Source organism: Leptodactylus fuscus, chromosome 9 (assembly GCF_031893055.1).
Source record: "Leptodactylus fuscus isolate aLepFus1 chromosome 9, aLepFus1.hap2, whole genome shotgun sequence".
NCBI classification, from domain to species: Eukaryota; Metazoa; Chordata; class Amphibia; order Anura; family Leptodactylidae; genus Leptodactylus; species Leptodactylus fuscus.
In genome coordinates this window covers 85,145,190-85,160,646 of record NC_134273.1, presented here as the reverse complement: position 1 = coordinate 85,160,646, position 15,457 = coordinate 85,145,190, and the positions used below count along the sequence as shown (strand labels likewise).

The window sequence follows — 15,457 nt, the reverse complement described above, 5'->3', positions numbered from 1 at the left end:
GGAGGAACAGCATATATTACCTACCATCTATTTTATATATATATATATATATATATATATATATATATATATATACATACTCTGCAACACAGAGAGGGAGACAGGACAGCTAAACAGGTGTGAACCTAGAATATACAAGAATATAACTACTATAATACTGCCCCTATGTACAAGAATATAACTACTATAATACTGCCCCTATGTACAAGAATATAACTACTATAATACTACTCCTATGTACAAGAATATAACTACTATAATACTGCCCCTATGTACAAGAATATAACTACTATAATACTACCTCCTATGTACAAGAATATAACTACTATAATACTACTCCTATGTACAAGAATATAACTACTATCATACTACTCATATGTACAAGAATATAACTACTATAATACTACCTCCTATGTACAAGAATATAACTACTATAATACTACCTCCTATGTACATAAATATAACTACTATAATACTACTCCTATGTACAAGAATATAACTACTATAATACTGCTCCTATGTACAAGAATATAACTACTATACTACTACCTCCTATGTACAAGAATATAACTACTATAATACTACCTCCTATGTACAAGAATATAACTACTATAATACTACCTCCTATGTACAAGAATATAACTACTATAATACTACCTCCTATATACAAGAATATAACTACTATAATACTACTCCTATGTACAAGAATATAACTACTATAATACTGCTCCTATGTACAAGAATATAACTACTATAATACTACTCCTATGTACAAGAATATAACTACTATAATACTGCTCCTATGTACAAGAATATAACTACTATAATACTACTCCTATGTACAAGAATATAACTACTATAATACTACTCCTATGTACAAGAATATAACTACTATAATACTGCCCCTATGTACAAGAATATAACTACTATAATACTGCTCCTATGTACAAGAATATAACTACTATAATACTACTCCTATATACAAGAATATAACTACTATAATACTACCTCCTATGTACAAGAATATAACTACTATAATACTACTCCTATGTACAAGAATATAACTACTATAATACTGCTCCTATGTACAAGAATATAACTACTATAATACTGCTCCTATGTACAAGAATATAACTACTATAATACTGCTCCTATGTACAAGAATATAACTACTATAATACTGCTCCTATGTACAAGAATATAACTACTATAATACTACCTCCTATATACAAGAATATAACTACTATAATACTACTCCTATGTACAAGAATATAACTACTATAATACTACCTCCTATGTACAAGAATATAACTACTATAATACTACCTCCTATGTACAAGAATATAACTACCATAATACTACTCCTATGTACAAGAATATAACTACTATAATACTACCTCCTATGTACAAGAATATAACTACTATAATACTACTCCTATGTACAAGAATATAACTACTATAATACTACCTCCTATGTACAAGAATATAACTACTATAATACTGCTCCTATGTACAAGAATATAACTACTATAATACTGCTCCTATGTACAAGAATATAACTACTATAATACTACCTCCTATGTACAAGAATATAACTACTATAATACTGCTCCTATGTACAAGAATATAACTACTATAATACTGCTCCTATGTACAAGAATATAACTACTATAATACTACTCCTATGTACAAGAATATAACTACTATAATACTGCTCCTATGTACAAGAATATAACTACTATAATACTACTCCTATGTACAAGAATATAACTACTATAATACTGCTCCTATGTACAAGAATATAACTACTATAATACTACTCCTATGTACAAGAATATAACTACTATAATACTACTCCTATGTACAAGAATATAACTACTATAATACTACCTCCTATGTACAAGAATATAACTACTATAATACTACTCCTATGTACAAGAATATAACTACTATAATACTGCTCCTATGTACAAGAATATAACGACTATAATACTGCTCCTATGTACAAATATATACGGTACTATAATACTGCCCCTATGTACCACTATATGGCCCTGAATGCCCTCTCCTCCCAGTCTATATACAGTTAGTTGCTTTGTCTTTGTTCAGTATTTTCGGATATGACATCAATAATATAAATGTCACATTAAATAAAGATGAATATTTTTAATTAACACGTCGTCTCTTACACTTTCTGTGTGAATAAAATTGTTGAACTGTAAAATTTTTTGGGAAAAAAACCACAAGGTAAATGTTCTCCTTCCTGTTGATCGCACGTGCGGTAGACATTACAGCTTTTGGGGACGGGTTTTATAACAACTTTGCAGGTTTTCTATGACTCGCTCGTCTGTCACTCTCGCTGTTGTCGGGTTGGGCCGCACCATATCACATATTTATAACTTCATATAATTCGGCTTCCTCTAATACCTTATATTCCGCTCCGCTCTCCTGACATTTCTGTTCAGCACTGGACTCTTATATTCCATGTTGAATTTCCAAGAAGTATAATTGAGGAACAACTAGGAAAATTGTAAAGCGTGTCACTGCTATGAGGAACCTGGCAGATCCATATAGAGCTAGGCCAATAGAGACCATGCAATGCTTCATATGGCCTGTGATGGCGCTGCTAGAGAAAGTGTAGACTTACTGCCGAGTTCTCCGGTGATCGCTGGGGGTCTACTGTGGTCTTGAATATACTTGTTTTTTTTTATGAAGACTGGAGTATTGTATGCTGGTCTTCATGTCCCCTGAGGACTGTTACAATGTATCAGCACAGGTTAAGGTAACAAAGTATCAGGACGGGGGCAGAGATTTGTACTGCTGATGAATGGCAGACTGGATACAAGTGTGACAACCCCTCAGCAGTGGTCCGGGCAGTGCAGTGACATCACTCCGCTCCCAGGGGTCATACACGCACATCGCTCCGTCATATCTCATTACACAGACACTGGCCAGCACAGCGGGTGTAACCAGGATGTGTCCAAGACAAATAGATTACTCCTAATTTATATCTCTTTCTGGGAATCCTGGGTAATGATCAATTAGGCGGCCACCCAACTTTCCCAGACTGTGAAATAGTAAAGCATCATACAGTAGCACAGGCATGCTGGGAGTTGCAGTTCTGCAGAAGAGCCGCAGGTCTCATATACAGGTGCAGGCTCATCTGCCTTAGAAATCACAGATATTCCCACTTGTCGTGGATTTATGGATTATTCATGGGTCTGATTAATATACTGTATAATCTCTACACAACCCATAGGTGTGAGATTAGCTCAGGTTATGGAGGATTATATCTGTGAGAGGCTAGAAAGCCCTACAAGAAACTGCATACTATAGGATGCTGAATTAAAGGGCCGCTGGACTCCCCACGCCCGGCAGAGAGGGCCGCTGGACTCCCCCGTCCGGCAGAGAGGGCCGCTGGACTCCCCCCGTCCGGCAGAGAGGGCCGCTGGACTCCCCCCCGCCCTGCAGAGAGAGCCGCTGGACTCTTCCCGACCCCGCAAGTGGTGCAGCTATGCAGGTAAAACAGGGCCGAATCCGTCCCTAAGGTCAGACCCAGCCTGATCATACCCTAGCGAGGTGAGCTTAGTAAGATTAGGATACCTCTTTACCATCTATACATTCTGCAGCCGGGGACATATGGATGGCGGGTGTATAGTAAGACTCCTGGGGTCAGGGCGGGCGTCTCGGTTGCGCGGTGGAGCAGACATGTCCTCGGTAAGTGGATGTTACAGTCCTCATGATTAAAAGACAAGCAGTGACCTTCTCGGTAAACAACAAATAGAAGGGGAAGAAAAGTAAGTTGTGTTCCCGTGGGGTGTCGGCGAGCAGCGCTGCCGCTAACAGGAGCTGACAATTTTCTCATCTCATTTTGTGTGGGCCGGTGCGGGGAGCGTCGCCGGCAGCTGCTCTCACGCACGACTTTAATCAGGAATCCGGCGACTCTGGACATGCTAATGGAAAGGAGAGATCCCGGCGTCAGACATCAGGCTCAATAAGAGCAGATGACTTCTCCTATACCAAGACCCCTCCAGGGACACGCGGCCCCCTCCCCAGGGCCATCACTGTCTGCTGGTCAACTGTGTATGGGCCACCCGCTAAACTAACGGGCATCCTACACATCGACTGTGACAGGCAGGAGCCGCCATGTACATCACGTCTGCCATGTCGATTTGTCATCGTCTGCATTAGATTTCTTCTGTAAAGGTTATTTGTAGGATTTCGGGGGTGTTTGGTACAAATAATGTTCCGTCTAAGTCTCATCAGCGACCTGAGCGCCAAACAAATCGCTAAATAATGGGTTATTGGCAAAAATCCTGGGCAGAGACGAGGTTATTATCTGCAACCGTTGTAGTCTAGGGGAGTATAGGCTTTGGCGTAAGAATCCCTGGTGGACTAGGGGAGAGAAAGGGGTAAAGGGGGATTTCTCATAAAAGCAAAATCATCTCCTTTCCATAGTATAGGGGATAGCTGGCAGATCAGTGGGGGCCCCGAACACCCAGATCCCCAAGGATCAAGAGCACAAGGGGCTTCTGTCCCCCATTCTGAATGGAGCAGTGGTCGAACGGTGCAAAACTACTCCATTCATGTCAATGGGAGGCTGGAGAGGGCCAAGCTCTGGACTTCAGCCATCTCTGGGGCTCCCACTGACATGAAAGGTGCAGCCCCCCCCCCCATTCAGTGTTTGGACCCCTACTGATCTGCAGGTTATCCCCTATACTATGGATAGGGAACAACTTCCTTTCATTGGAAAAAAAAATCTTCAGTGGTAAAATCCCTGGTGGTCTAGGACAAAGAAAGGGTTAATCTCTACAATCCCTGGTGGTCTGGGACAAAGAAAGGGTTAATCTCTACAATCCCTGGTGGTCTGGGACAAAGAAAGGGTTAATCTCTACAATCCCTGGTGGTCTAGGGCAAAGAAAGGGTTAATCACTACAATCCCTGGTGGTCTAGGGCAAAGAATGGGTTAATCTCTACAATCCCTGGTGGTCTAGGACAAAGAAAGGGTTAATCTCTACAATCCCTGGTGGTCTAGGACAAAGAAAGGGTTAATCTCTACAATGCCTGGTGGTCTAGTACAAAGAAAGGGTTAATCTCTACAATCCCTGGTGGTCTAGGACAAAGAAAGGGTTAATCTCTACAATGCCTGGTGGTCTAGTGCAAAGAAAGGGTTAATCTCTACAATCCCTGGTGGTCTAGGGCAAAGAAAGGGTTAATCTCTACAATCCCTGGTGGTCTAGGACAAAGAAAGGGTTAATCTCTACAATCCCTGGTGGTCTAGGACAAAGAAAGGGTTAATCTCTACAATGCCTGGTGGTCTAGTACAAAGAAAGGGTTAATCTCTACAATCCCTGGTGGTCTAGGACAAAGAAAGGGTTCATCTCTACAATCCCTGGTGGTCTAGGGTAGAGAAAGGGAAATACTGATGGAAGGGTTAATATTAAATCTCCTGGTGTCTGAAGGGAGGGGATGGGTAATACGGGTTCCCCTGGTGGTCTAGGGCAGACGAAGGGTTAAATCCCCCATTAGAAACAGATGCAAACCGAAGGTCACCAATGTCACAGGGTCATAGTGATACTGCGTCCGCTCTTGTGCATTTTCTTATTTTCCATCACATTTGTCCCGGGGGTCGCTGTAAGGTTTAGGGCTCTGTTCACACACAAAAATACATTGCAGAATTCGTAACTAAAGAAGTCCCTCTCTCTGTCCTGCCGCAGGGACTCGGGGTTTCCATTCTGAGGAACAATCTCGGAGATTTCTGCGACATCCTGCGTGTGTGAATTCCTCCTGACAGACTCTTCCGCCATCAGTGTGACGTTGCGGTGACCGTGCGCAGGGAGTCGCGATTCTCTGCTGGATGACCAGACTCTCTGTATTAGGAGAGGACAGATTAGCGCCCCCCCCTTCCCTATGGGATCAATGCTACAATCCATCAGTCTGACCTACAGGAGGCGCCGCGTTTCGTTGATTTTTCACGCTCCGTGGCTGACAGATCGGACTACAAGTTCCATCACTAACACTGACTGTAATGGGAGGGAGAAGCCAGAGATTAGGAGTGATGGTGATGGATCCATTCCTGCCCCCGGTGACAGCCCAATGTATGTTTCGTGTGTGGTCGGGGGAGGGGAGGGGGCTATTGATTATCTTTACACATTTGTCAGATTGAAAGGGAATTCCAAAGCCAAAAAAGGGATTGGCAGGAAATCGTGGATATGTTGGTTAAAGCGGTTGTCCGGCCCCAAATTGATTTTTGACACTGATGACCTATCCTTGGGACTGATCACCAGTATGTGATCTATGGGGGCCAACCCCTGGACCCCGCACAGATCAACTGTTCCAGCAGCTGTGGACTGGGTGCAGATACAGTCTACTCCTATTCGAGTTATAATAGGGGCACAGCAGCCCCACCCACTGCTTAGTGGTGGTCCAGGAGAACTGCAGTTCTGCTCCTATTACATCGGTACCCACTCGCAGCTTCCAGCTGGCATAACAGCTGATCTGCGCAGGGGCCGAGCGTCAGACCTCCACAAATCACATACTGATGAACTATCTTGTGGACAGGTCATCAGAATGAAAAACAGATTTAAGGTTGGAAAACCCCTTTAAGGACAAGCAATGGCGTGTTACTCACCTCTTCTCCCTCCATTCCAGCTGCAGGACTCTTATCCCCCCCCCCCCTCATGTAGTCAGCCGGTCGCTGGCTTAGCCACACGCGCTAGTTGTCACATCATACTAGTCAAAAATCCATGTCACTGGTTCCTTAAAGGAGAATTCCAATCTTTTAAAGGTGAGGTCATAAGCTAGGGTATGACTGGTGGGGGGGTCCGACCTCTGGAATCCCCACCGATCATGAGGAGGGGTGCCACCTGCCGTATGGGGAGCCAGCATTGCACCCCCGATATACTCGGGATTAGTAGGGTCCTAAAGTGAAGGCCCATCCTAGTGATGTCACTACTTTATAAGTGTGGAGTATCCCTTTAAGAAGCCATTCCTTTCGCTACAATAAACAAACTCTTCTCCATTCCTTGCACCGCTGAGGTTTTTGATCCTCGGCTCCATTCACTTTCCCACTATCAGAGTCAAAGACTCCCGTGCGGCGATTTCATATTTCTCCCGGTATGACGGATTCGCCATTGTAGTCGTCGCTGTATAGAGAGGGCAGGAAGGAGCAGAAAAATTATCTTCACTCAATTGCACATGAAAACAACTCAAGTAGATGGAGCGACGGCTCCGACAGATCCACTCAAGGTGGAATTGATCTACTGCCTATTGTATCGCAGTACGTGCCGCTGACCGGAACAAGTCAGGTGACCTCTTCTGGCACCTGGGAAATGCTTGCGGTATTATCTCGCCGCTGACGTGACTGCGGGCTGTATAGTGATAGCGTATCATCCGCTGTAATGGGGCGGTAATGTATAGAAAGGGGACCTATGGGGGTTATAGGAAATCATCGGGCTGCGGTCTGGGCTTGTGAGCGCCATTCAGTAACGGGAGACATTTTAGTAGTGCCCTGCCGGGACCTTCCTCCTCCCCAACATAGAATGACGACGCATCTGCCTACATTATCGCACCGCGCCGGCTCTGCTGCTCCCTGTATAGCTCCACGTAAAGAGAATAAGGGGGTGACATTTTAGGTAAGTATACACCAGATGGAGGAACGACTGCAGCTTCACATTCAATAGTTACATGGTTCTGCAGCGGCTCAGTCCCATGCAAGTGAATGGGGCTGAGCTGTAATACCAAGCACAGCCTATACAATAGATATGAAGAGGCTGCAGTGCTCACCCGAATCATGTGGACTCTTCAACGAGTTGATGGTACAGGGCATTGGCCCCCCCTCATTGGTCAAATATTGATTGTCCATCCCAGGGATAGGGAACCTTCGGCTCTCCAGCTGCTGTGAAACTACAACTCCCAGCATGCTCCATTCACTTCCATGGGAGTTCCAAGAACAGCAGAGCCAGTATGCATGCTGGGAGTTGTAGTTTTGCACCAGCTGGAGAGCCGGACGTTCCCTACCCCTGGTCCATCCTAAGGAGAAGTCCTCAATAGAAAACACCCCTTTAAACCTCAATGAATTCAGATTAAAACCTTTACATTGTGAGCCGATGACCGTACGGCGACACGGGCAGGAGTAACGGGAGCGTCTCCGTCGCGCTTACCTTCTGAGCCTCCCTCACGCAGTTGCGGTATTCTTTGGCGAGGTCGCTGCAGTTAAGAAGCTCCTGGCGGTTTTCGGTGTAGCACTTGAGAATATCGGACTGAAGATTCACGCAGACCGGGTCGTAACTTCTCTTCCTATAAAGAATGGAAAGTCTATGAGTAAGGAGACCGCGTATAAGACGTATGGAGAGAACGCGATACAGAAATCATCCAGGACCGCGGACAGCGCCCGGAAACGTCTATATACTGGGGCGCAACATATTACAGCAACACCGCCCCCATATGTCAGATTATAGTAGTACATGCTGGAATATAGAACAGACCATTGGAAGATACCGGCTTTGGTGGACACAAACGCCAAACCGTCAGGCGCCCTGATCTATCTGCAGACAGGGGCGTCGATGTTTTTGTGTTCCTGGAAACCCCTTTAAAACCTTAGCTACTTTCTTCCAGAAACAGCGCCCCCCCCTTTGCCTGTAGGCTGTATTAGGTATTGCAGTTAAGCCGATTTAGATGAATTCACTGCCCCTGGTGCTATTTTTTCTAATATTTTACGATAAAGGTAAATTTTCTCATGGTATAAGGTCTGCGGCGACACGTAGAGAAAACCTTTTAACGCAAATCCTGATGAGTCTGCGGTATAAGAGCCTCATAATGAAAGAATCCCCAATATGGAGGATTTCTAGGGATTTACAAGGAGAATATTGTACATTTCAGGACACGCTGCTCGGATTAACACCCTCTAAATAGAAGTCTTACTTTCCCTCCTCTAATTTCTCCTTAACACTCCGCCATGTGGATAAATTGCCATTTTTGAGTGTTTTTAAGCTCATTTTGCTCACAATACGGACCGCCGGCGCCCGGTGTAAATAAATCCCGGTTCTCTGCAGATCTGGACTGCGGAGAGAAAGAGATTTGATTGTTCATTTATTTCCTTTCTCCATTTATCAGCCTCGACGCTGAGCTAAGTGCGAACCGGCAAACGGCGGATGTCAGAGAATTGGCGCGGACGTCTCGATCATCTCCGGCAAGACAGATAAAATAGTGAGGAGTGCGGAGACTCAGGCCGCGGGTTTCTTCCCATATAGACCGATCCCTCCGCCTCACATAGGAATCCATCCTCATGAAAATGGGAAGGATTAATATACCAGGACGTTGCGGAGGCGCCGGGTGCCTCGTGGCTCGGAAACGCAGATACGATTTATCTTGCACTTCTATGGATCTTTGTTATCCGTCTGCAAGAGATACTTCTGTATATACTGTATAGAATAAATAATCACCTTGTACCGTTTATGTACAGTCATGGCCAAAAGTTTTGAGAATGATACAAATATTAATTGTTACAAAGTCTACTGCTTCAGTTTTCCTAATGGCAATTTGCATATACTCCAGAATGTTATAAAGAGTGATCAGCTTAACAGCAATTACTTGTAAAGTCAATATTTGCCAGGAAAATGAACTTTATCCCCCAAAACACATTTCAACATCATTGCAGCCCTGCCTTAAAAGGACCAGCTAACATCGTTTCAGTGATTGCTCCATTAACACAGGTGTGGGTGTTGATGAGGGCAGGACTGGAGATCAATCTGTCATGATTAAGTAAGAATGACACCACTGGACACTTTAAAGGAAGGCTGGTGCTTGGCATCATTGTTTCTCTTCTGTTAGCCATGGTTATCTCTAAAGAAACACATGCAGTCATCATTGCACTGCACAAAAATGGCCTAACAGGGAAGAGTATCGCAGCTAGAAAGATTGCACCTCAGTCAACAATCTATTGCATCATCAAGAACTTCAAGGAGAGAGGTTCCATTGTTGGCAAAAAGGCTCCAGGGCGCCCAAGAAAGACCAGCAAGCACCAGGACCGTCTCTTAAAAGTGTTTCAGCTGCGGGATTGGGCTGCCAGCAGTGCAGAGCTTGCTCAGGAATGGCAGCAGGCAGGTGTGAGTGCATCTGCACGCACTGTGAGGCGGAGACTCTTGGAGCAAGGCCTGGTCTCAAGGAGGGCAGCAAAGAAGCCACTTCTCTCCAGAAAAAACATCAGGGACAGACTGATATTCTGCAAAAGCTACAGGGAGTGGACTGCTGAGGACTGGGGGAAAGTCATTTTCTCTGATGAATCCCCTTTTCGATTGTTTGGGACATCTGGAAAACAGCTTATTGGGAGAAGACGAGGTGAGCGCTACCACCAGTCTTGTCTCATGCCAACTGTAAAGCATCCTGAAACCATTCATGTGTGGGGTGGCTTCTCAGCCAAGGGAATCGGCTCTCTCACAGTCTTGCCTAAAAACACAGCCATGAATAAAGAATGGGACCAGAATGTCCTCCAAGATCAACTTCTCCCAACCGGCCAAGAGCAGTTTGGCCATCAACAATGCCTTTTCCAGCATGATGGAGCACCTTGCCATAAAGCAAAGGGGAGAACTAAATGGCTCAGGGAACAAAACAGAGAGATTTTGGGTCCATGGCCTGGAAACCCCCAGATCTTAATCCCATTGAGAACTTGTGGTCAATCATCAAGAGACGGGTGGACAAACAAAAACCTACAAATTCTGACAAAATGCGAGCATTGATTGTGCAAGAATGGACGGCTATCAGTCAGGATTTGGTGCAGAAGGTGATTGAGAGCTGCCAGGGAGAATTGCAGAGTCCTGAAGAAGAAGAAGGGGCAACACTGCAAATATTACACCGCTGCATTAACTCCTTCTAACTGTCACTATAAGCTTTTATTACTCAGAATAGGATTGCAATTCTATTTCTGTATGTGATAAAAACATCCGACAAACACACAGAAAACCAGAGGGAGCAGATCATGTGACAAGAGGAGATTTGTGGCAGTCTCAAAACTTTTGGCCATGACGGTATACAGCTACTATACAGTAATGTGTCTCCATGGTTACAGACTATGGACAAATCCTGTACCTTTTATGGGATTTCTGGCAGCCAAATCAGCTGATCGGTGCGGGGTCTTGGTTTTGGACTCCCACTGATCTGATACTAATGACCTATCCATTACCCTCGAATCTTGGACAACTCCCTTTAGGAGTCCAGTAGGCGGTCCTACCCAGTGATCGACAGCCTACATGAGACCGCCCACTGGACTCCTAAGCCCAGAACAAGCATCAGTTACAATGTATACATTTGTAGTTCTACGGGATCTATACATCAGTCTGCTTGGCTCCTCCTGCCTAGGTGACGGGTTCCCATTAAAGCCTCATTTCTGACCCCTGACCCTCGAGCAATCGCAAGATATTTTTCATTATTTCTTCAGTCAGTGGAGAAAATTTTGCAGCCAAATCCAGGACGAGGCGAGTCTGGGGTGTAGACGTGTCCGGGAGCGCATCCTCTTCCAAATGAAATCTCATCAACATATCCTTCCCTTATTATTACAGTCAACATCAATCAGGTGATTGGGCCTGGGTGCGGAGAGCCGCCGCCGCTGTACCTGCTCCTTAGGAGAGGCGTCTGCGGCAGGGCGAATATGCGAGGCGAGCTTTTTATTACTGGAAGCAGAAAGCATGCTCTCAGTGAATTAGTCATTCATCTTAGTCACAGCCAATCTCGGGATTCCAGGAAGATGTATCATTAACTCACGAGAGGCTGTTGAGCGGCGAGGAAGACGCCGGCAACAATGCCAAATCGGAGGCGCGAACTGGAGTGGGAATGTCAAGTCTCTGGTAGGATAAAGGGGGGAGCCGCTCGGAGATTTACCCCCACCTAAGGAGGAGTGTTTACTACAAGGACTGCCGTAAAGTATCTCTTGTGGGATAATCCTAAAACCCTAGACGCGACTATGAGATGTGTGTAACAGGTCGCGAGCCGCTGACTTATACACTACTCACATCCAAAGCTGTTGGTTTGCTTTCACTCTGCCCCCTGCTGGTTCAGGGTCTTCATAGGGTCACACAAGACGAATTTGAGGTGAACTTACTGCTCATATTTCTGAATGAATGAGCCGGGCAGCGGAGTGTCTCGCACCGCGGGTTACACAGCAGAATCTGCAGCAAGATGGAGAAGGATACTGATTTTCTTCAGCGTCCTGCTTCGGTCTCTGCCTCCCAATGAATAGAACAAGTGACAGATTCAGGATGGCATGGTAGGACTGTACGCCGTATCTGTAGTTCGTAGTCCTCTCAATGCCATACACTGATGACTGACCTGTACTGCTGAGAGTAAAGTGCTTTAGTTGTCATAGAAAGCTTCTATTCAGCTACAGCACCAAGTCTGTCTGTCTTGCCTTATCTCATGCACACAACTCCCCCTCCATTGACTTCTATAGACATGGATCATCTGGTCATGGGGTCTGCAGTCCGTCTCCAGTGGTCATTCAACCACAGTCCGGCTACATGTACGTTGTCAAGTGCATAGAGCCTTAAAGGAAGCCAAAACACGGTTGTGAACAGAGTCAGGAAAGGAAAGACTTGTACTGCTGCTGATAACCTGCACAATACACTGTACCAAAGTCTCAGCCGTGACTTATCCAATTAAACTGACAACTGCAAAGCAAAGTCACATAGGCTGCCGTCCATAATATAACATTTTATTTTTACTTTGGCTATAGGCCAAGAGCTATTCCTCTCATCCCCCTCCTGCACATGAATGCTCAGCTTTGCTCAGTGCAGTTCTCTATGGCTGAACTTATATGACCTGCAGATATTATTCGGTCCTCTTCTAAAGTCTAATACCGTGGTCCTCGTGCGGCACGTCTCCGGTATCCGTCTTCGCTCCTTATCTGGCCCCGCGTCTCATTTAGCCTCTTATCTCCCCTGGCCACGGCCTATCTCTCCTTGTTAGTCAGTAATCATGCCGCATAGAACGTATCGCTTGCAGATTGATTCTTCAATTATTTAGATATTTAGCGAGGATCCTTCTGCAAAGCACAGAGCCCGCCACCGACCGCGACGCTACAACCCGCGCCTGCCATTTCTCGTACTTTCCCCTCTCTGGGTTATTTGCTTTGCTATAAATGTTAGAGTAGTTTTAAGGTGAAAGAACAATTTGTAAAATGTAGAAATAAAGTGAAATCTATCAGGCGATGGCAGGACTGGTCATTGTTATGGGGTAACTCCGGGTCAATCTCGCTGCTACTTGCACAGAATAGAGGTGCGAGTCCATGGCCGTCTGATGATGCAGCCGCAAGACAAAATGTGTGTTACATTGGCACTCTAGCCATACACATGTACACACAGCCGAGTGTGCATGTGTATTCAGTGTAAGAGAGGGATATCTGCTAACTAAATCTCTCTTTTTCAGCCAACATTCATCTAATGTGTGCGGGTATCCAATCGCTCGTGCCCATATCTGTAATCTTTGGGTTGATGGATCCTAAAGTTAAAATCTGTTTATGGGGTTTTGTACATGACATCAATTACCAGGATGCACAAGAGAGGAATGTGACAAGTAAATAAGGAGATGGTACCCCATTAAGGAGCCCCCATCTGCCTCCGCACATTGGCTCGGACCTCCTGGACACCCTTATAGGAATGGATGGTATCCAGTGTTCATGTTTTTCTTAAAGCGGTAGCGTCCAGTAAAGAGACTTCGTGAAACATGACTCCGCGAGTCTGACTAGACGGCGGAGCAGGTAGAGGTTTTGTCAGGTATAATCAGCTCTTAAACCCAAAAAGCAGGAGCGGATCCAGCTGGCAGAATTCAATGAGACGCGATCGTGTTGGGATGCGGGAGCGGGACTTTCATCTCATTAATCTTGTTAGTGATTCAGGACGGTCCCCCGGGCAGGTGCAGGCGCAGAGATCTTCTCCTCTCAACCTGATTGTGTCACTTTGCACAAGAGAATGAGGAGTGGGGGGGACAAGCGGAAAACAGATGGCAGGCTACAGCGGGAGTAAAGAGGAGAGGAGGAAAACATCTCCAAGGACCGCCGAGGAAATGAGGCCGCTCTGCAACATCCTGAGACAGACCAATGTCATTACACCAAAGAGGAAGGAGACCCAGAAACATGAGAAAGGGGGGAAGGAAACCCAGAAACATGAGAAAGAGGGGAAGGAAACCCAGAAACATGAGAAAGAGGGGAAGGAAACCCAGAAACATGAGAAAGAGGGGAAGGAAACCCAGAAATATGAGAAAGAGAGGAAGGAAACCCAGAAACATGAGAAAGAGAGGAAGGAAACCCAGAAACATGAGAAAGAGGGGAAGGAAACCCAGAAATATAAGAAAGAGAGGAAGGAAACCCAGAAACATGAGAAAGAGGGGAAGGAAACCCAGAAATATGAGAAAGAGAGGAAGGAAACCCAGAAACATGAGAAAGAGAGGAAGGAAACCCAGAAACATGAGAAAGAGGGGAAGGAAACCCAGAAATATAAGAAAGAGAGGAAGGAAACATAAGAAAGGGACGAAGGAAACCCAGAAACATAAGAAAGAGGAGAGAAACCCAGAAACATGAGAAAGAGGGCAAGGAAACCCAGAAACATGAGAAAGAGGGCAAGGAAACCCAGAAACATGAGAAAGAGGACAAGGAAACCCAGAAACATGAGAAAGAGGGGAAGGAAACCCAGAAACATGAGAAAGAGGGGAAGGAAACCCAGAAACATGAGAAAGAGGGGAAGGAAACCCAGAAACATGAGAAAGAGGGGAAGGAAACCCAGAAACATGAGAAAGAGGGGAAGGAAACCCAGAAACATGAGAAAGAGGGCAAGGAAACCCAGAAACATGAGAAAGAGGGGAAGGAAACCCACAAACATAAGAAAGAGAGGAAGGAAACCCAGAAATATAAGAAAGAGGGGAAGGAAACCCAGAAACATAAGAAAGAGGGGAAGGAAACCCAGAAACATAAGAAAGAGGGGAAGGAAACCCAGAAACATGAGAAAGAGGGGAAGGAAACCCAGAAATATAAGAAAGAGAGGAAGGAAACCCCGAAACATGAGAAAGAGGGGAAGGAAACCCCGAAACATGAGAAAGAGGGAGAAGGAAACCCAGAAACATAAGAAAGAGAGGAAGGAAACCCCGAAACATGAGAAAGAGGGAGAAGGAAACCCAGAAACATAAGAAAGAGAGGAAGGAAACCCAGAAATATAAGAAAGAGAGGAAGGAAACCCAGAAACATGAGAAAGAGGGGAAGGAAACCCCGAAACATAAGAAAGAGGGGAAGGAAATCCAGAAACATAAGAAAGAGAGGAAGGAAACCCCGAAACATGAGAAAGAGGGGAAGGAAACCCCGAAATATAAGAAAGAGAGGAAGGAAACCCCGAAACATGAGAAAGAGGGGAAGGAAACCCCGAAACATGAGAAAGAGGGAGAAGGAAACCCAGAAACATAAGAAAGAGAGGAAGGAAAC

At 45.1% G+C, this 15,457-nt stretch overlaps 1 protein-coding gene across 3 annotated transcripts in view; it reads right to left on the bottom strand.

Annotated features, from left to right (window-relative positions):
* CHCHD6 (coiled-coil-helix-coiled-coil-helix domain containing 6) overlaps positions 1-15,457 on the bottom strand; it is a 146,771-nt gene that overhangs the window by 37,318 nt on the left and 93,996 nt on the right. For all 3 annotated transcript variants that reach the window (XR_012717430.1, XM_075286117.1, XM_075286118.1), the window contains one exon: positions 8,163-8,298. Coding sequence is in view for 2 of the 3 variants with exons in the window: in XM_075286117.1 (XP_075142218.1) it covers positions 8,163-8,298 (136 nt within the window). In the remaining variant the exon portion in view is untranslated. The remainder of the gene's footprint in view (positions 1-8,162; positions 8,299-15,457) is intronic.